General features: G+C 55.9%; 1 protein-coding gene across 1 annotated transcript in view; it reads left to right on the top strand.

Moving 5' to 3' along the window:
* The window catches only part of COL27A1 (collagen type XXVII alpha 1 chain), a gene marked incomplete at its 5' end in the record, with an annotated part of 142,909 nt that overhangs the window by 100,869 nt on the left and 20,494 nt on the right, over positions 1-21,546 (top strand). The window contains 15 exons of the mRNA XM_082656534.1: positions 782-835; positions 2,011-2,064; positions 3,911-3,964; positions 7,998-8,105; positions 11,679-11,732; positions 11,844-11,951; positions 13,394-13,447; positions 14,438-14,491; positions 18,068-18,124; positions 18,314-18,367; positions 18,928-18,981; positions 19,264-19,317; positions 20,129-20,182; positions 20,265-20,372; positions 21,134-21,241. Of these exons, the coding sequence (XP_082512660.1) occupies positions 782-835; positions 2,011-2,064; positions 3,911-3,964; positions 7,998-8,105; positions 11,679-11,732; positions 11,844-11,951; positions 13,394-13,447; positions 14,438-14,491; positions 18,068-18,124; positions 18,314-18,367; positions 18,928-18,981; positions 19,264-19,317; positions 20,129-20,182; positions 20,265-20,372; positions 21,134-21,241 (1,029 nt within the window). The remainder of the gene's footprint in view (positions 1-781; positions 836-2,010; positions 2,065-3,910; positions 3,965-7,997; positions 8,106-11,678; positions 11,733-11,843; positions 11,952-13,393; positions 13,448-14,437; positions 14,492-18,067; positions 18,125-18,313; positions 18,368-18,927; positions 18,982-19,263; positions 19,318-20,128; positions 20,183-20,264; positions 20,373-21,133; positions 21,242-21,546) is intronic.

Raw genomic sequence — 21,546 nt, 5'->3', positions numbered from 1 at the left:
CCTGTCCTGTGTACTGCAGAGACTGATGGGGAGAGGCCCTGGCAGAGAGGGTAGGTCCACCATGATGCCGTAGGGTGAGGGGCTGGGCTCCCAATCCCGGGGGCAGCGGGTGGGATGCAGCTGTGCCAGGACCGGCATGGGGGTTGGCGGTGCCTCTTTTTCGGCACCATGGAGAGCAGCAATGCCCCCTGCCCCAACCCTGCTGGGATTTCACCCCGACACAGAGGTTTGACTGCAGAAGCAGTCCTCTTAAGGTCATGCAGCGAGGAGCTTGGAAGGGGCCTCAGACACCCGTGCCTCACCCAGAGGAGAAAACAGCCCCAGGGTTTATGCAGGGGCTGCAGCCATGCCAATGGTGGTAACTCAGGATCCCTCCCGCCCTTGTCATCATGGCCCAGCTGCAGAGAGAAGGGCAGGAATCCCTCGGCCCTGAATGCAGCATCCGTTGGCTTCCTCCTCTGTTGTTACGTGAATCATGAAATTTTCCTCCGCATGCTTGCCAATGGGCTCCTCCTGGGCAAACCACACTTGTGGGGAGGGAGGGGCTCCAGCAGTCTCTGGGCAGCCCCGGCGCTCAGCAGCCTGAGCCCAGTCACCCCCATCTGACTTGTCCCAACTCTAAGCTCCCAGAAGGCTGCAGCCTGCTCCCAGCTCTGTGTCTCTCACGCTGAGTGACCTCGGGCATGTCCCTTGCCGTCTCTGGGCCTGCCTCAGTTATCTCCTCCCTTACAACCAGGGCCCAGCCCTTGCTCTAGGAAGGACCAATGGCATTTTCTTGCAGGGGCTACCAGGTGCAGTGGGAGAACCAGGCCTTCCTGGGGAAGCTGGAATGAAGGTAAGGTGGGATGAAAGAAGAGAAAAATGGCTTGTTGAAACCAGCTCCCAGCTGGCGGCCCCATCGTCTCCGTGGAGGAGAAACAGGCCTTTCTTGTGCCCGGGATAATGGGTTCTCTGTGCTCCCGGCTGGGGAGCAGGGCCTGGCCATGGCCACAGCGGATGGCCCAGCCAGCCCGGAGCCCCCATCCCTGCCCCCTGTCTGGCAGTGTTTTCTCTGGCACCTGCCCCACGCTGGGACGGCCATACCTCCTGGCCTCCTGCGATACCATCTGCATTTCAGCACTGGTGCCCCTCATTACCTGCAGGGAAACAGGAGCCCATGGATCCCTGGGCTCTGGGGAGAGACCCCTCCCCGCGCTGCTGTTGGAAGAGGACCTGCTCCCTATGCAGGCCCCGGAGGCCTGGGACTGTCAGTCTTGACGTAGTTCCAGAATCCTTTGCTTGAATAATGCAGGAAACCAACCCATATATAAAACAGGTAGTAATGGGATGGTTCTGGCCGCGGCAGGGCTGGGGGCCCGGAGCTCTGCCTCCTCTCTGTGCCCTCAGACACCAGCAGCGAGAGAGTGTAGCTTGGAAATCCCCACATGAGAAGGACCCTTCTGGGGTCTTGTGGAGGAGCTGGGTGACATTGATTCTGGTTCATTTAGGGCCTCTTCCTTCTTTGGGTTTCTCTCCAAGGTTCTCAGGGAGGGAGAGAAAAGAAGGTGGTCAGCCTCAGAGTTGCCATCTCTGCATCCGATATTCCCTGGAGCCAAACTACCCAGGTTTGGATCCTGAATCTGTCACTTACTAGCCTCGTGAGCTCGGGCTGGTTACTTAAGCTGCGGTCCCTCTGTCTCTTCCTTTGTAAAAGGAGATATCTCTCCTGGCAGGGTTGTTGTGACCGTTAAATGTGTGAAATGAAAAGGCACTTAGAACAGCACTATGTAAGTGTGAGCTGAGCTGTGATGGTGGTGGTGATGCTGACGGTCGTGATCTTGACCTGTCCAGGGCTTCTTGGGAACAGAGGCTCTGGTTGGCATTTTACAATTTCTCTCTGGTCCTGGGGAGAAAGCGCTTCCTCAGCTCCACTCCCCACTCCTCCCACGTCAGAACCAGTGAGAACAAGAAGGTGAGGGCTGGGGCTGGTCCCATGCCCCCACCCATGGACTTGTGTTTGGCTTCTCCTAGGGTGACCTTGGGCCTCTGGGCACCCCTGGGGAGCTGGGCCTCATCGGGCAGCGGGTAAGTCGAAGCAAATTCATTCTCCCTGGAAAGTCCCACCCCTCCCTGGCTGTCTGGAGGGGGGAAGGGCTTTACTCAGCTTCCCTGAGCCTCAGTTTCCTCAGCTGCAGAAACAGACTGAATCTCTGCAGGCTTATCCGGTCTCCCTCGGCGGGCCAGCATCTCCACAATGCAGAGGCGCTCCTCAGAGAAAAGCATTCTGTGGTCAAAATGTTTGAGATTCTGTGTGCTCGGTGTTCCCCCTTACACGTTAGCAGTAGCGTTTTCAAGGCTCTGAGAAGGCCTGCAACCAAGAAATTGGCGTTTGGGGAGGGTTAATCCACAGTCTCCAAACTTATTTGACCTCCAAGTGCTTTTATTGAAAAACACCTCTTACCATCCCTAAAACTGTTCCATGGAAGGTTATCTGAAAGGTTATCTTCCCCTTTACCAAAAGAAACCCACGGAGTTTGGCTTCCTCTGAGAAGGTTTGAGATGCCTCTGTGTCCACCTGTCTATGCTCTGTGCCTGATTTATAAGATCCCTGTCTGAATGGAGACCCCAGGGTGCTGTGAGAGATACAGAGCAGGCATCCTCTAGCATCTTTCAGATGGGGAAGGTGCAGCCCAGGAGTGAGGGGGAGTTAGTGTGGGGGGGCTTGGCTCATGGAGACACCAGGCCCCCAGTCCAACTTCTCATTTTTCCCTTTTTCCAATGCCTCGTGTTACTCCCTGCCCGAAGTTAAGAGGCTCCTCAAATTGAGTTAAGACATCGAATGAGAGGAGAGGGCCACAGGGCAAGAGAGGATGAGCATGGAGCTTGAAGTCTTCCGATGGCAACCTTGTCTGTCAAGGAAGATTGAGCAGTACAGTTTCTTGGAGTGCCATGTTAAGAAGGATCCTGAGGCTCCTTCTGGGCTCACTAGGAAAGAGAATGACGTGCAGTCACGTGATGCCACTGTGTGCCAGGCACGTCACAGCAGTGAGTAACAGAAGGCCCTGTCCTCATGGAGCCACGTTCTAGTAGATAGATTAGTGATGCCTGCCATGGGCACAAGAGGGGTGGAATCTACACACCTGTCCTCCCATCTTTGCCATTCCTGCATCTGATGACTTCTGAGGCCCCTTCCAGCTCAGATGCTGAACAGCTGTGAAAAAGCAGAGAGAGACACAAACTTAACTTGACAGCTGTTTAGATAACTGAGGCATCCAAGGGCATCTTTGGAGCTAGAAAGGCAAGCAGGGAACCTGGCTTAAGGTCAGATGGGATTCAGGGTCTTGGTATCATTCCCACACCTGCTGGCAAGAAAGTCTGAGGGATGGCCTCACTTTCCTCGTCTGAGAACTGAGATTCCACCAAGGCACTCCATGAGGGCTCACTCCAGATTCCAGGAAGAATATATCTAATGGCTACTATCTGTGGGGTGCTTATACTGTGTCTCATAGGAACCCTTAAAAGAAGGGTTCTCATTTTCAGATGAGAAAACAGACACCCATAGGGGCTAAGGAGTTTGCTTGTGGCCAGACTACCAGTGAATGGGAAGCCCAGTGGAGGCATCGAGATCTGTCTGACGTCAAAACCTTTTCAACCAATAGGCTGCTCTACCTGCCCGTTCCAACCAGCCCACCTAGACACAGGACCAGCACCTTCTAACTCGTGCAGCCCCTACCTCACCCGACCCTGCACACAGAACAGGCTGTGGCTTGGGGGTCTGCTTCACTGTTTACTGGCCGTGCCACGCCTTCCAGGCCCCTCCTACCTGGAGATCAGGGGTTGGGGTCTTGTCCCAAGGAGGAGGAGGACGTAAAACACACTGGGACCCCCTCCCCAGTAATGTCTCCTCATCTTTCCCCACTACCCTTTCCAGGGAGAGCCAGGCCTCGAGGGTGACAGTGGCCCCGCAGGGCCTGACGGGCTGAAGGTAAGCGTCCTTCTGGTGCAGAGTCTGGGGGGGAGAGAATGTTCTGGAACTGCCTTCTCCCTCTGCCCCCACTGTCCTCCCATCCAAGTCCTAAGTTTTCCCCCAGAAGCACCATGTTCCCATAAGCTCTGAGGTCAGCCCTCCTACTCCCAGGGAGAGCAGGATGGATGGGGGTGAGCCCTGTCCAGCACCTGCCCTCTACCCTGCTCAGGCAAGACCAGGGGCCAGCCCCACCCTCCACTCCTCACTGCCACCCTTCTTGAAACTGCAGCTTCTCTTGGCTCAGAGTGGTACCTGAATCCCTGCTCTGTGCCAGGCCCAGAGCCAGCAGCTTTGATATCTGTTATCTTCCAAACATCCTAAAAGATCAGGAGAACAATAATCACCACCCATGACCTGTAGCCACTATTTACGGAGAACAAGGCACATGTGTATCAGGGACTGTGCTAAGCCCTTTGTATGTATCATCTCAATTAGTGCTATGGGGTAAAATCTGTCTTTGGATGAGGAAACTGAGACTCGGAGAGGTTAAACCGCTTGTCCAAGGACACACTGCTAGTAATTGGCACAGGCAAGACCCAAGCCTCGGCGACGCCTCTGCACCATGCGCCCATTCTAAAGGTGAAGAAACTGAGGCTCAGGCCGAGGTGTATCGGTCTAGCGCTACGAGTGGAAAATCCAAAATTCAAACCCAGGGCTCACTGGCACCAAAGCATGTGGGCCTGACTCAGCCCTGAGACATTCCATAGATTCATCTGTCAGCCACAGATGCTGGGGCCTTAAGGAGGCACCAGGGCTCCCCTGAACCCCTGGGCAGGTTCACTCTCTGACTTACCAGCCCTGGCCTAGTCCTGGACCATTAGGTGGGTTTTCCCCAGGGCTGACCTGTCAGCTGCCCAGCTCAGGATCCCAAGTGCCACATCCCAGCATTCCCTTTGTTAGCTATTGACTCTCCATGTGACCTCAGGTAAGCACCCCTCTTATCTGAGCCTCTCTTGCCCCATCCCCAGACCTCCACCCACGTAATTGCCCTGGGTCCGGGGCTTCCCCACCTCCCAGGATGCCTCTGTGACAAGCCCCTGTCTGGCTTCCCATCAACCTGTGTTTTGCTTGCAAGGTCGAGAGCGCCCCCTGTCTGCCATCTGTCTACCTTCTCTCACCTCCAGCCCTGCTGTATCCCAGGGTGTAACTGGGTCTGGCTCCGGAGACCCAGAGCACTTGATGGCTTCTCCACACCCTTTGCCAAATGTCTGCGTGAGTCGTGATGAATGCTGACGAACATTCTGGCTAAAATGCTTGGTGTACTCACCATCCTTGCATCACCTGCCTTAAGAGCTTTACATGAATTGACCCATTTCATCCTCCCAGTAATCCTCCGAGCTGGGTTCATTACCATCCCCACTCGACAGATGAGGAAACCGAGGCACAGTGCGGGGACCTCCTTCGCTTCTGGGCAGCCACCTTTCTTCTCCTTGGAATCTTTGCTGAGGTGGGATGGGAGGGGGTCTTCCAGACTTGGGTGTCTCACACAGTCTTTCCTGCTCACTTGTCATGGCTCCTTAGCCCTGGCTGCTTCTCTCACTCCCTCCAAAGCCAGTGCCACCCTAGACCTTGGGCCGGAGTAGTCCGGCAGATGTACGGCATCCTCCCAGGTCCTTGTGTGAATCCAGGAGAGAATCTGTTTCCTTTATGGTATGTGTCCAAGCATCACCTTCATGGTGAAAACAACCTCTTGGACATGCACAGCACTTTATAGTTTATGCTGATTATGTCTTTTGAGATAACCAGCTAATGGTGGCAACAGTGGTGGTGATTCCTAGTAATAAGTAATGTTTATCCAGCGCTCGTGCACTGGATGCTGTGCTAAGCTATCATTTACATGGAGTAACTCTTTCACTCCCCACAGTAACCCTTTGGTGCGTATTTTGCAAATGGGGAAACTTGCCCAAGTCACACAGCTATTGAGAGGTGGCAGTAAGATTTGAATCCACGAGTGAGGAAGGTATTGTCCCCTGAGCAGAGAACCTTGGAATTAGAAGGAACCAGAACCCAAGGTCTCACCCATGCTCTGCCATGGACTCACATGTGGTACTAGGAAGTCTGTACCTCTCTCTGGGCCTCAGTTTCCCCATCTGTAAGTAGGAGGGTTGAGCTAGGCAACTTGTAATGCTCCTCTGAGCACTGACAGATGTCCTGGGTTCTGGAATTCCCTAGCCCTCCACCCCCAGACCCCATTCTGCATGGGATCCACAGGGTCGCCCACCGCAGCTGTGTGGGGGCCCAGGCTCTGGGGGTCTGGGTAGTCTCTGGAGCCTGCGCCCCTGCAGGGCCCAGGCTAGGGCCCCTCACAGAAATCCAGCCCAGCCACCTGGAACGGGCTGCCTGCCTCTGAGAGCTAGGAGAGCAGGTGGCCAGGTTGACAGGCCAGAAGGAGAATCCTGGAGCCAAGGGAGTCTGCAAGTGGGCCATCAGGGCCGGCCCCATCTCCCTGCCAGGCTGAGTTTGGAATCTGAGAATCTCCGTGCGAAGGGACCTCAGACACCAACCTGTCCGACCCTTTCCTGGTGCCCAGATCTGCTCTGCACTGGCCCACACCTCAGCTTGGAGCTTCCCTCCCTCATCTGTGTCATCTCTGGACACCTCTCACTGGGACGTCCTCCTGGACCAGAGCTAGAAACTACCCCGGCCATCCTGCACCCCAGCTGTTCACGCCCAGAACCTGGGGCCCCAGCAGGACCAGCGTGTGGGCTGTGCTTTCCGCGGTCCGGTTCCCAGGCTCCAGCTGCTTGCCCTGTGCACCGTGCTCTTTCTCCTGGACGCACACCAGTTTATCAGCGTCCCTCATAAAGTGTGGCACCGGAAAACAAAAATAGCAAAGACGCTCTCTGCCTCTCTGAACCTCTCCTCTGCCCACCCCTTCCTCCTACCCTTTCCTGGGGGCCTCTCTGTACCGTCACAGCTCAGCCACCTGCAGACTGGCCACAAGCCCCAGTGGAGGTGGCCTTGTGATGGGCGCTGCCCCGCTCCTCCCCCACCACCACTGCCCCTGCTGCACCCCCTGCTCTGCTCATGGGGCCGAGGGCAACAGCCCATGCCCCATCCTGGCACAGCCTAGCCTTCCAGAACACGGCCTGGAATGGCAAGTGCTATGTAAGCGTTCGCTGCCACCCACTCAACAGGGGGAATGTACCGCAGCCAGCGAGAATGCGAAGGATGCAGGGCAGACAGCAAAGGGAGCGCGTACTCACGGTAAACAGAGTAAGACATTAAAAAAAAAATAGGTGGAAACATGCAGTGCAGTTGGATTATGCCTTTAAAGCTAAATTTACTAACTTCATTGCTGTGGAACAGTTGTTCCACTGCTCTGAGCCTGGTATGTAGCGATAGAGACGATTACCTTCTACTTATTATTGTAAACTGTTTGTGTAAGTGAGGGTTGAAAATACAACTCAGAGCATGGAAAGAGTTTGTTCCAAGAGGTAGAATCGGGTGAATTTTTTCCTTTATAAAAATTTCCTTCAGCTTCTTGGGACATCCCTGGCGGTCCAATGGTTAGGACTCCATGCTTCCACCGCAGGGGGCGCGGGTTTGCTCCCTGGTCGGAGAAATAAGATCCCACATGCTGCGCGTGGCGCAGCCAAAAAGAAAAAAGAGAAGGAAAAAAAAAGTTAAAAAAAATTTCCTTCGGCTTCTTAAGACTCTTATCCTCCCAGTGTGTCTACAGCATTGGGGAGAAATCGTCCTACTCTCCCAACCTGTTTCTTTCCTGTAAACTCCACGGAGTGGGCGTGGTCAAGGTCGTCTCTTCTCTCTGAGCAGTTCCCTCCGTGGCCCAGGCATGGACACTAGAAACTGTCACGTGCTGCGTGCTGTCTCTACCAGGCTGACCCTTTTGGCAGAACCATCGGGGGAACCCAGGGGCAGGTCTGCCGTGGACATCCAAATGGAGCCCTGAGGTTTGGCGCCTCTGATGGACTTGGTGACATTTATTCTCTCTTTCTCTCTCTCCCCTCCTCATGCCTTTTCAATCCAGGGGGACAGGGGTGACCCCGGGCCCGATGGTGAACGTGGCGAGAAGGGCCAGGAGGGACTGAAGGGCGAGGACGGGCCGCCTGGCCCCCCTGGCATCACTGGCGTCCGGGTGAGTGTGCACAGCTGTGTGCCAGCACTTGGGACTCCTGGGTGAGAATAACACTTGGGCCTGTTCAGGCAGTTGGGTGGGAGGTCTTTTGACAGCTGCTGCCAGAGGGTCTTGTGCTGTGATCCTTCCTTCACATGAGAGTTTCACGGAGAACCAACCTGACTGTGTCCCTCCCCGGCCTAACCTTCCCACGCCTCCCGAGTGCCCACAGGAATAACATCGGTCTCCTTAGCCTGGTTGCCGTGCCCTGCACAAACCTGGCCCCTGCTGACCTCGTCCTGCCCACCCCCACATTCAGCCACACTAAACTTAGCAGGAGAGGCACTGACCCAATTCTCCATCAGCAGCTTGCTGTGTGACCTTTCACTTGCCCTTGCCCTCTCTGGGCCGCACCCTTGGTATGATGAAGGATTTGGAAGAATGTGCACTGAGATCATTTTGAGGTCCAGTGTTGCAGGGGCTCTTTCTCAGTGAACTTTTGAGCATCATGACTGTGGAATGGGCAGCAACATGTGGCAGAAATAGCCCTGACCCAGAGTCCAAAGGCTGGGTTCTTGCTCGAGCACCCACTGTCAACGTGACTTTGAGCACATCACTGCCTCTCTCTGAGCCTTGTTTTTTTTTCATCTGAAGAGTTGATGAAACTTTGGATAAGAAAGCACTTTATAAAATGCACCAGAAATATAAAAAATTATCTTTATGAATTTGGAGGAGCAAGTGACTGGAAGCTGGTGGTGGCGGTGATGGTGATGGTGGCGATAGAAGTGATGATGGTGGTGTTAGTGTGGTAGTGACGGTGGTGGTATTATTGTTGGTGATGGTGATGGCAGTGGCAGTGCTGTGACAGTGGCTCTGGTGATGGGGATGGTGCTGGCGGTGGTGGTAGCAGTGTTTATGTCTGTATTTTGCTGTCACTGCCAGTCCTCATACACTGGAACTGGAAAGAGGTTCGCTGGGGCCAGACTGAGTGTGTGCCAGGTGACAGAGGTGATGAGAGGCCTGTATTTGAGCCTCTTTGGCATCAGGGCTGCAGAACAAGAATCTCCCACTCTGTGGCCTGGAAACAGTGAAGGATTTAAAAATAGAATTTTATGAGCCATCAAAGCCTTTCCAGAAATACATCTGTATGGATGGGGGCCCAGCAAAGGTCTTCATTCTGGCCGCACAGCCTCACCCAACTGGGTGCTCTAGCCCTTATTCAGGGTTTCCCTCACCATCGGGGATGCTCTCAGCTGGAGAGGAGCTGTCAGAACAAGCGGCCAGCCGGCTGCCCGGTCCTGGGGGAGACTTCTGTCTCCCTGACCCTGTAGTGAATTCTTGGTCACTGACTTGCTTCTCCTTCTGACAAGGGATCAGCCATTGCAATCACCTCATTCTGCTGGTAAATGCCACCAGCTCCTGTAATCATGATTCACAACTGCCCAAACAGGACCAGCCTAGGAAAAGGGGTGTCCCAGAAAGTAAGAATCCACATTTCATTCTACCTAGCTGGGTGACCCGTTGACAGGGTCTTCATCCCCCTGAGCCTGTTTCTTTAGCTCTAACATAAATAATCCCTTCCTCCCAGCCCTGTGGCCAGAATTGGATGAGATATGATACGGAGTTCGGACATCGTGTCTGGCTCATCGTTGGGGCCATGATGATTAGTTAGCATTTAATTACTGGAGGAGCAAAAGACCTTGAGATTGTCAAGTCCAATGCTGTCTGGTAGAAACAGAATAGGAGTTGCATGTGTAATTTAAAATCTTCTAATAGTTATATTTTTAAAAAGTAAGAAGAAATAGGTAAAATTCATTTTAATAATATATTTAGCACAATCTATCCAAAATACTAACATATCAACGTGTGATCAATGTAAAAAATCATTAATAAGCTATTTTGCGTACTTTTTTTTGGTAAGTCTTTGAAATCCGGTGTGTCGCTTACACTTAGAGCACATCTCAATTCAGATGCTATATTTTCACTGGGAACACTTGAGCTGTATTTAGATTTCATAAAACATACAATTGGAAATGTAGATTCATATCCCAAGTTGTTCCAAAAATGTTAGAAGTTTTCCAGTCATTGAATTACCAGTTTTAAAATTTAAAGTTAATTAAAATTTAATTGATTAAAAATCCAGTTCCTCAGTCACAATAGCCACATTTCAAGTGCCCAGCAGCCACGTGTGGCTAGGGGCTACCATATTGGACAGTGCAAGGTTAGTTCAAGACCTTCATATTAGAGGTGGGGAAACTGAGGCACAGAGAAAGGGAGGGACTTGTCCGGGGTCACGTGAAGACTCAAGCATCAGGATGCAGGGCACTCTGTGCTTGGTCCTTTCAGGGTCACTGTTCTTCCTACCCCTCCTCCATCACAATTAGTCAGTACTTCCTCTTAGAGTGCAATGCTTATTCCAAGGTGAGATTATCACCTCCCTCATCCTATAGCATGTGCCTCTGTTAATGAAGCCAAAGGGATTAAATCAAACCAGCTCTTTAGTGCTTACCAAGAACATAGATATTTTTCCCAGCTCCCTTTGAGGTTTAGGCTTTGAGGGGACTGTCCTCTGCAGGCAGTCTGGATGTCCCTTCAGGTCAGAAACACTGCCTGCCCTACCCACTACATCCCAGCCCAGTGGGGCCTGGGGTTAGGACTCTCTTCTCTCGCTCTTGCGCTCTCATCTCTCTTGCACTCCCTCGCGCACACTTACACTCACTCAGCCCCAGTGAACTGAGTTTCCCTGACAACTGTGGAGACAGTTGGGCCCCCTGGGGCAAGGCAGGGGAGAGCAGCACTTTGGGATGCCTTTGGGGGAGGGAGCAGAGTGGCCTCTCAGAGGGAGTGGCCTGGGTGCCCCAGTGGGAGAGTAGGGAAGGCTGGCTGACCTTCCTGTCACAAAGAGCCACTTTGAGGAACCCCTCCAGCCTCAACCCCTGAGGGAGGGGGCCCTGTCAGTGGGACATGGCCTCAGGGATTGTCAGAAGTGACACACAACATCTCAGAGATAAGGGCATACCTAGGAAACCTCTCCTGCCTGCCTGTCATCAGTGGGCACCCTGGACACAGAATCAGACAGATCTGCAGTTGAATCAGGGCTCTGCCTTGGACCAGCAGGACCCTGGGCAAGTCGATTCACCTTTAGGAACCTAGGCTGTCACCATATACAGGAGGGGCTCCGAATGGGGCCTGAGGCTCAGGGTGGCTAGAAGGGTGGGACAGTGCCTGGCACATGGAGAGGGCTCAGTGCAGAGAGCTGCTCCCATTGGGACAGCCTGGGCACCAGCAGGAACCATGACAACAGTGATTTATCGAGCACTTATTTACTATGGACCAGGCACCTTGCAAGCATGATACTGTATCACCAGGTTGAATCCTCAGCTCTGTGAGGCCAGTACAACCACTGCCCCCACTTTGCAAAGACATAGACCACAGGGGGTGTGGTCATGCTCAAGTTCACACGGGTATTGAGTGCAGAATCAGTCTGAACCCAGGCGGTCTGCTTCCAGAGCGAGCGCTCCGATACACTGTGGATCTGCCTCCGTATTCTCTCAGTTCTCATCTTTCTCTCTCTTTCCCTCCTTTTCCTTCCAGGGTCCTGAAGGAAAACCAGGGAAGCAAGGCGAGAAGGGCCGCATGGGAGCCAAGGTAGGATTCCCCCGCCTCCTGCTTGGGTCCACCATGTCCCTGCCCTGCAGCCCCCACCCTTCCCTCCCCTCTGCTGGGGCCTGCTGACAGCCTGTCTCTCCTCTACTGCAGGGTGCCAAGGGCTACCAAGGACAGCTGGGTGAGATGGGCGTCCCTGGAGACCCCGGACCCCCTGGCACCCCAGGCCCTAAAGGGTCCCGGGGCAGCCTGGGACCAACGGTGAGAACTCTCTGGGTGGATGGGGTAGGGGTCGGGCATGGAGCAGAGGGGGCCGAGGGCAGAGAGGAAAGCATCGCCCGCCTCAGCTCTCAGCCAGACGCCTGTGTCCACTGTCCCAGCCACTTCTTTGGAATCACGGATCCCTCTGGGACCTACAGAAGCTATAGCCCCTCTCCCTGGAAAAGTACACACAACACAGTATTTCTGGCGATTTGAAGGGGTCTTTGGGTCTTCTGAAGCCCTTTATAACCCCCTATTATCAAGCCCTGCTACTGGGGTGTAGAGAGGGGACCAGACCCTTGGGAGGATTTTTATTGAACAAGGAGTTTTCCCACTGGAAAGAGGTTCATGGGGGTCACGGTGAAGCTGCTGCAGATCCCTGGGTGGCTCTGAGGGGGGCCCGGCCCGTTGCCGGCCTGCCCTGAAGGGAGGGTCCCTGAGGGGTTTTACTGCTGCAGGGAGAGGAGGGCCCCATTAGGAAGCAAGGGAGGGGGCAGACGCGGCTGATGCAGTGTCTCTGAGCTGCCAGTGCGTACCAGTTAACAGCTGTGCTGGTCTGTGGCACTTGTAAGATTCCGTGGTGTAAATGTTCCTACGGTGGCTGATGTCAAGCTGCCAATGCGATGTTTTTTGTTTTTTGGGGTTTTTTTTGCAGTACGCGGGCCTCTCACTGCTGTGGCCTCTCCCGTTGCGGAGCACAGGCTCCGGACGCGCAGGCTCAGCGGCCATGGCTCTCGGGCCCAGCCGCTCCGCGGCACGTGGGATCTTCCCGGACCGCGGCACGAACCCGTGTCCCCTGCATTGGCAGGCGGACTCTCAACCACTGCGCCACCAGGGAAGCCCCAATGCGACGTTATTGAACGCAGACTTGGGAGGGGATGGGTAAGAGAGCTCCATGATCTGGTATAGTCGGCCCCCGAATCCGCGGGTTCCCATCGGCAGAGGGGCCTGGAACCGATCCGCTGCAGATTCTGGATACCCAGGGACGACTGTGTTTCCGCCACACAGATTCAACAAACAGAAATAACCTCATGAGCATAGATAACAGTAAAGTGTAGTAAAATAACTAGGAAGGGATGAGTTTTGAACATTTGTCGTCTATGTTTTTAATATAATTAATTGATTTATCTGTAAGTTCATGTAATTTAATTTTTCACCATGGTTTTGTTTAATAATTGGCTCACAAAATTGGGGAAAATTTAGCAATTGGCTCTCATGAACCACTGGAGCTGGAAGAAGGAAGGGCTGGTGGGGGAGGAATGCTCCGGAGAGGAGGGGACAGATGCCACTTGCTCTCCACCTGACTCTCCGGCCTGGGTTCTGGGCAGAGTGGATGTGCCAGGCTGCTGGACTGAACTGGGCTGGAGCCTGTGGGAGAGAGTGCCCGCGTTCCTGCCGTGAGAGCGGCGCTCTGTACCAACATGGGTCTTCTCCTCTCGTAGGGTGCTCCAGGACGGATGGGGGCCCAAGGAGAACCGGGACTGGCTGGTTACGATGTAAGGAAATGTCACCTCCCCCTCTCCGGAACTCTGCCCTGCAGGCCTGGACTCAGGCCACCTCGGCTGCCGCGCCCACCTCCTCCTAGCTGAGGGCTCCCCTCGGGCCACTGCAGGCAGATTCACGGTCCCCTTCGCCCCAGGGAACACCTGGGCCCACAGACCGGGGTGGGGTCGAGAACCACCTGTGGGCCAGGCAGGGGTGGGGTGGACAGAGGAGGACCTCCCCGCCAATCCCCGGCCTCGCCGAGTCCTTCCTTCCCGCGGTGGGTGCCGCGCACACCTCGTGTCTGAGCTTCACCGCTGCTCTCTGTGGAAGGGGTGGGTCTTAGCCCATTTTCACATCCAAGTTGGCAACTCCCCCCTTAGAGGCTGCTGAGCCAAAGCCATGTTACACGTCTGGGAGCCTAGGCCTCAGCGAGGCACGGGGCTTGCTCAGAGAAGGAAACAGGCTCGGGGAGGCTAAGGAATGTGTGTGCAAGGCCTGACCCCTTAAGTTTGAAGGTGAGATCCAGTGTCTGAAAGAGATACTGCAGGGAGGGGAGGAGAAGCAGAGGGCAAAGGAGAGGGAGACCGGAGAGTGGGTGCGGGAGCCCAAGGGAGAAGTCTGCATGGGCAGTTCTCGCCCCGGCCTAGGGAAGCCCTCTGAGGCAAGCATTTTGCCCCCTGCCTCTGCCGCATCCCAGAAGACACAGCTGGTTCTCGCGAGATCTGGTCCCAGGTCTGCCCCAAGATGGCGTGGGCAGAGCCTTCAGCCACTCAGGCGGACACCCCTTAGGGTGTGTCTGGGACCGACATGGCATGTCTGGGAGGCCAGGGCTCAGAGAGGCACACGGCCTGCTCAGATTCACACGGCGAGGTGGGACAGAGCCGGGACCTGATCGCACAGCCCAGGGTGTTTCCATCTTTGAGTTCTTGTCCTTCATCACCTCTCCCTCCCGACTCCTCCCTCCCCCATGCTCTCACCTCCTGCCGTCTTGTTTCCTGCAGGGACACAAAGGCATCATGGGACCCCTCGGACCTCCTGGACCAAAGGGCGAAAAGGTGGGTGTCTGGTCCTGGGCGGCAGCTGCTTCCTCATATCCGGGGTTGGCAGGGGCAAGCCCCTGGGTCACTGCGGCTGGGCTAGCGTGGGTTCACGGCAGGCTCATCCCTGCTCACGCCTTGGCCAGCTAGGAGGCCAGTGTCACCCCAGCTGTGGCCGGCAGGCAGGAGCCATTAGACCTACATTCAGCACAGGTATATTGGGTGCCTGGCACCAGAACAAACGTGGACGCAGTTCCTGCCTTCCTGGAGCTTCTGGTTGAGCCAGGGGAGATGGACGTCAGTCATGTAACAATGCATGCCATCATCTGTGTGAACATGGGCATTGAAGCCTCACTTGTGAACGAAATCACCCAGTGAGAGCCAGGAGGGGGCTTACGATGGAGAGTGAGAAGTACCTGCATTTCGAGGCCAGGAACCGCCCAGGCGGAGGGAAGACGTGTCCAGGTGCCATGCCTTGGCTCCAGATTCGGTAGAGGACAGGAACTGGTAGAAGGAACCTTGCTGATCACCGTGGCCCGCCTCACTATGCAGGTGGGAATGCGGGGGCCCAGAAGTTTGAGGGTCACATTGCAAGGCAGCACCAAGCTGGCCCAGGACCCAAGTCTCTGATTCCTACATTAGTGGCTCTGAGCCCCTCCTTCCTTCCCTCCCCCTTCCCCTGATGGGTCAGCTGGAACGGGCTCCTAGCAGGCGCCCCACTGCTGTCTCTTCGCCCCCCTGCTCACCAACCCGCCTTTCTTTTGCTGAGTCAGCTCCCCACTAACTACATCTCGCTGTTGGGTGAATCACCCTGGCCTGGTTTGCCGTCCAGCTGGCCCCTTCCTCCTGCTTGGAGAACAGATCTGCAATCAGAGTTGGCCACAGGCTCTGACACATCCCACAGGAAGCTGCAGAAAGTGTCTCTCAGAACCCCGAGTCCCTCCTCGGCCCTCACGGTCTGCCGGGGCTGGTGTAGGAGCCTGAAACAAGAGGGTGCCTGCACTCTGGGTCGTCTGCATCCCCAGAAGCAGTTCTTGTGGCTGCTGAGAACTGGACACTAACCCCAGATCTGCCCTGATTCTGGGCCTTGGGCAGGGCCCCAGCATTCCCCGAGCCTTGATTGCCTCATCTGTTAAGTGGATGGGTACCTCGGGAACACGAGGCTAAGGAGGACATCACATACATGTCAGCCAGATGCACTTTCTGACATAAGTATTATTATGAGTGAGAGCATCATTCATCTGCTAACCAACAGGTATTTATGGATTTATAATGATTTATTTAGTATGTCCTCGGCCCTGAGCTAGGGGCTGTGGAATGATGCCCTAAAGAACTCAAAAGTAAAAATACTCACAGGACTGAATAACCACAGCTGGATGGAGCTTGGCGGCAGGTGTGGGGGGTGGGGAGAGAGCAGGTTCCTGGGGAAGACCCCCGAAGCAAAGCTCTCCAGCCAGGATTTCTCCATAATCATTACCATGACCCTGGCACAGAAGTGTAAGGGTCCCGCTTGACAGGTGGGGAAACTGAGTCTCCACGATGCTTCAGGACTAGCTCAGGATCAGTGGGAGGTGTGGCAGGACCAGATCCAGACTCTGTCCGATGCCAGGCCTTGCTTTTCCAGCCAGAAACAGACACTTAGATGAGCCAATATATTGTTCAACTTGGAATTTCCCTGTGGGGCATGTGTCTGTCTCCAAAGGTGGCGGCCAGAGGGACTGGGGAAATGGGATAAGACTCTGAGAACAAGGAGAAAGATGGGGAATGGGGGGACCCCGCCAGCTTTCAGGTGCTAAAAAATGCATCCCCAAACTTCAGCCACATGTGGGGGAGGGGGGAGATCTGTAGAGCTGGCTTTTGGCCTAGACATCCCCTTGAGTCTTGTGTGGCCTTGGTTAAGACCCTTCCTTCCCTGGGCCTCATTTTCTCCATCTGTAAAATGGGACCAGTGGTCACAGCAGCATAGAGGTGCTATATGGAGTTCATGAAACCATGTATGAAACATACTTCATGAAGTACCTGGCACATGGAACACACTAGGTAAACACTGCCCCCTTCCCCGACACCCCCCAGCCCAGCTATCTCCCTCCACCGTGGGATGGAGCCCCGGGACAAAGAGCCATAGAGAGTGGTCAGGGAGGAAAGGGAATCCCCACTCCTTGGGCCACCCACCCCCCCTTCCCGGGTACGACTGGTTCTAGGCCTCAGGCCAAGTCCCTCATGCCTTCGATCTCTGCCCACAAGAGCCACAGAGGCCCTGGGCCAAGGCGTACAGCCACCGGCCCTCTGGACTGATTCGGGCCTGGGACAGGCTCCAGTCCCAGGGATGGCTCTCCTCTCCCCTGCCTCTCAGGCCTCCCCTTCAATCCCTGCCAACAGCGAGGGGGCTCGGAGGTGCCTTGGCTTGAGCCCCCTGCCCAGAATGCACCCCCATGGGAGGTGCCACTAATTGTCTGGGGCTGGAACGTTCTGAGCCCTGAGGTTCTGCCACTTGCTGTCCTGCTGACACCTTCCTTGTAGCTGACACATGGTGTCCAGCCACCTGTCCTGTGGGTAGCCCAGGGCCCGGCGTGGCCTGCCGCGGCCCAAGGACCTCGGCTCTAAACTCTGCTCCTCCGGCGGTCTTCCTGACCACCTCCATGCCACACAGCCTCCCTGCTGTTATTATTATCAACAACAGCAATTTCTACTGAGCCCCTACTCTGTGTGCAGCAGCACACCTTTGCTCACTGGGTCCTCGGAGCAGTGCTGCGAGGCATGACAATCCCGTTTTGCAGATAGGAAACTGTCACATGAACAAGACCTGCAAGTTAGCCGACTGCTGAGTGCCGTCCGGGGCAGCCCAGGGCCTTCTCTGGGGCTCCCATCAAGGGTTGGACGTTTGTCCTGAAGCTGGTTCTCGGCCCACTTTCTCCCAGCAAGGGTCAGAGAAAGGGAACTGTGTCACTGGGGGCTGAATGACTGAGCAGCTCACACCATCTCTTTGTGCCTCAGTGTCCTCATCTGTAAAATGGGGAGAATGATATCACTTACTTTGTAGCGTTGTTGGGAGGATTCAGTGAGTGCCTGTGTGCGGCCGTGGCAGTGCCATGCCTGCCAGCTGTTGGAATTATTGTCACTGCTGAGGACCATGCAGGGACTTCTGCGTCATTTCATGGAATTCCACTCCACTCCGCATGGGTATTGCCATTGTCCCCTTCGCCCCTCCTCACCCTGATTCCGCAGCTGAGAAAGCTCTGAGATGGGAACGGACCTGTTGAAGGTCTAGGCAGCTGGTCCCCTGCAAAGCTGGGTGTGACCAAGGTCTCTGCTTAGCTACCCCATCTGACAGGGGCATCGGCCTGGCGGTGTCCAGCAGCGGGGAGGGTAAAGAGCCCTGTTCTGTGTTCTGCATTCCTGGTTCCATGCCCAGGTCTGCCTTTCACCCCACATCTTCCCCTTCCCTCTCTGGCCTCAGTCTTTCTGTCTGTAACCCTAAGTCGGCTGGACCTCGTCTCTGATGAAGGCCCTTTTGGCCTCAGTGCAGAGTGTCTGGAATTCCCAGAATTCACCAGGAGCAGGAGGTTTGTCCTAAAGCTAGTTTTGTGTCCACAGGGGGAGCAGGGTGAGGATGGCACGGCCGAGGGGCACCCCGGGCCACCTGGAGATCGGGTAAGACCCCCATCCCCACTGTCCATCCCGTGGACCAATGCCAGGGTGGAGCCCCGACCTGGGAGGGGGCGGGGAAACTGAGCAGGGGTGAGGCTGCTGCGAGCTTCACGAGGTTGTGGCCTAGGAGGCCCAGGTGTGGCATCCCCTGCACCCAGTGGCCCATTTTTCATTGTTGTCCTTGTCGTTTAGGGCCCTGTGGGTGATCGAGGAGACCGCGGGGAGCCAGGGGACTCTGGATACCCGGTAAGTGTCGGAGCTCCTACCTGCTGGCAGCATCGGGAGTGTTATAAGAGGGCATTCCTTGGCCTCTGTTTCCTGCAACCTAGAATTAGAACAGCCTTTGCCAGGAAACAGGCCTGTCCTTCCACCATTAGTGCCCAAGCTTTGAGCACAACCCTCCCCCTCCCCGCAAGGGCTCAGGGCGTAGTTCATGCTGAGAGGGGAAGGGTCCGAGATCTTTCCTGAGGGAGGGAGAGGATGGGCGGGGGAGGGAGACCTCTCCCCTCCAAGAACCTCAGTGTCCCCACCTGTGGCCTAGAACAGCTCTCCCAACAGAAGCAGTGTGAACAAGCCACTGAATGAGCACCAGAGCCCCGCTCCAAGCTCCGCCCACCTGCCAGCCCCCAGGCTCTTCACCGCCCCACCCTCATCCTCCCTGGCGGGGTCATTATTTCACCCATTTTGCAGATGAGGGTGCTGAGACTCGGGGACAATGACACATGGCTAGGAAGAACAAGGGCTTTCTGGGGTCCTCCTCCCCCCCCCAGAATGAGCCCCCTCACCTGTCTCTCCTTGACTTCCAGGGACAGGAGGGTGTACAAGGCCTCCGTGGAAATCCAGGCCAGCAGGGCCAACCCGTGAGTGGTGCTTGCTGTCCCATCCCCCTCCTGCCCTGAGGGGGGCGGTAGAGGAGCAGCGGGGTGATTAAAGAACTGGGCCTTTTAAAGCTTAAAGGGACCCTCCCTGCAGGAGCGCCTGGGGCAGCCCATTCTGGTTTCTCCTGCCCTGACGCTGGGGGCACCCCCAGAGCCTGCACCCCCAAACCCCTCCCCACACCTCCCCCCTCCAGGCGGAGACTGGCCACCCTCCCCAGGAGAGAATCCTGGGGCTGCCTTGCGTCATCTCACCTTGGTTTGCAGGGGCATCCGGGACCCCGGGGACGGCCGGGCCCCAAAGGATCGAAAGGGGACGAGGTAAGAGGCCCTGCCGTCCACAGGGAAGGGAAAGAGACTGGCCCAGGCACACAGCACACGAGAGGGAGGGCTGGGGGTGCTGTGAGAAAGAGAGGGAACCACAGGGAGGGGCCCTGCAGGGTGTGGCCTGGCCAAGATCCCTTCAGACAGCCTGAGGGAGGGGGGATGACCAGCCCCATTTATAGGGCCTCCCGGAGGGAGACCACCTGTCAGGTCAGCCAGCGGTATTTGAACCCAGGGCTGTCAAGATCCAAAGCTGGCCTCTCTTTCCACCATGCCGCACTGTAGAAAGAGAAAACTGGGAGAAGTGAAGTGAGGGGGTGTGGAGGAAGACACGGGGCTGGTGATGCCCGTGGAAGAGTTCAGAGGCGGTGGAGAGGAGTTTCATGCCTTGCACCCAGGGCTCCTGCATCCGCCTCCACTGAGGCTGGGCCAAGGCTGCCTTAATGCCCTCAACTTCCCCCCAGGGGTGCACCCCTCCACCCGCAGAGCCACCCCCCACCCCTCAGGGAGAGCCAAACCCATGGGGATTAAATAGACCAGCCAGCCGTAGGCTTCGCTCCCACCAGGAAGTTGCCAGGGTCCGGAGCCTCTGCAGCAGGGTTGCCGGTGAGGGCCCAGGACCCAGGGTTAGTGACAGCCTCGACCTTGGGCTTCTGAGTCAGGCTGCTTGGGCCCATCTGCAGATTCAGATGCCAAGGCCCAAGAAGTGGAGGGGCAGGGCCCGGCCACAGAAGGGCCCCCTTCCAGAGCGCCTAGTGTTCTGCACCTCCTCCAGGAAGCCCTCATCATGTGCCGCTTGATTTTTCAGGGACCAAAGGGAAAGCAAGGCAAGGCTGGGGGACCAGGACGGAGGGGGATCCAGGTGAGTGACTCCCAGCTTCTCCTCTCCCACCCACCTCCCCGCCCTCCCCAGAAGCCCTCACCAGCTTCTTATTTACCGCCAGGGCCTGCAGGGGCTGCCGGGGCCTCGGGGCGTGGTGGGGAGACAGGGCCCCGAGGGTGTCGCTGGACCAGATGGGCTTCCTGGCCGGGACGGTCAAGCAGGACAGCAGGTGAGCAGGACTTGGGATTAAGGGACAGTGTCTCTATATGAGATGAGGTGTGTGCGTGGTGGGGTGCCGTAGGCCATGGGCCGGGAGGAGCGCGTTTGGAAACTTGGATGGGCAGAACCAGCATATCCAGAAGCCTCCTGCATGGGCAATGGCCTCATCCCTTGGGACCTGGGACCTGGGACTATGGCCCATCTCACTGTCTCTCCTCCATGCCAGTACCCAGAGGGTCATGCCCTGTCCAGCAAATAGAGCTTCCGGTTTTTAAGACCCTTCCCTTCCCCACCCATTTTTCCCGCTGGTCCAGCCATCCTCACACACAGGCAGTATGACCTCCATCCCTCAGTTTAACCTCCAGCTTCACCCAGGGTTCACCCAGGTTTTTGTTTTGTTTCGTTTTACTTTGTTTTTTCTTTGGCTGCGTTGGGTCTTCGTTGTTGCACGCGGGCTTTCTATAGTTGCGGAGAGCGGGGTCTTCTCTTGGTTGCAGTGTGCGGGCTTCTCATTGCGATGGCTTCTCTTGTTGTGGAGCACGGGCTCTAGGCGCACGGGCTCAGTAGTTGTGGCACATGGGCTTAGTTGCTCCGCGGCATGTGGGATCTTCCCGGACCAGGGCTCGAACCCATGTCCCCTGCACTGGCAGGCAGATTCTTAACCACTGTGCCACCAGGGAAGCCCTTCACCCAGGTTTTGAGTCATCCTGCCTCCTTGGCTGCCTATTTCCTGAAACATGAAAAATCCTCCTCTGCCCTCTTTCTTCACAGGGGGAGCAGGGAGACGATGGGGACCCTGGCCCCATGGGCCCTGCTGGGAAGAGAGGAAATCCAGGTGTGGCTGGCTTGCCTGGAGCACAGGGGCCCCCAGGATTCAAGGTCAGACACTTGTTAATCCCCTTACCCGCCCTCCACCCTTTCTGCTTTGGTACTAACTATAATGACACCAACTGCAGTGCTGATGTGAGCGCCCATGTCCCAGGGCCTGTGTGAAAATGGAGTCCTCTTTCTCAGGGGTCCCTCCCCAAGCTTAAACTTGACTTAAAGGATAGTTTATCCAGAGAGCTGTAATACTGCCCCCTACCAGGCCCTTGACACTGTCAACTATTTGTTGAGTTGTCCATGGGCGCCCTCTTGTGGGCCTTTGTGGAACAGTGCATGTTGCTGGCTCTGAGACCCTCCAA

Source organism: Grampus griseus (genome assembly GCF_964374135.1).
Source record: "Grampus griseus genome assembly, chromosome: 6".
In the NCBI taxonomy this organism is placed as follows: Eukaryota; Metazoa; Chordata; class Mammalia; order Artiodactyla; family Delphinidae; genus Grampus; species Grampus griseus.
Note: the sequence above shows the minus strand (reverse complement) of the source record. Positions and strands in the feature narration are given on the sequence as shown.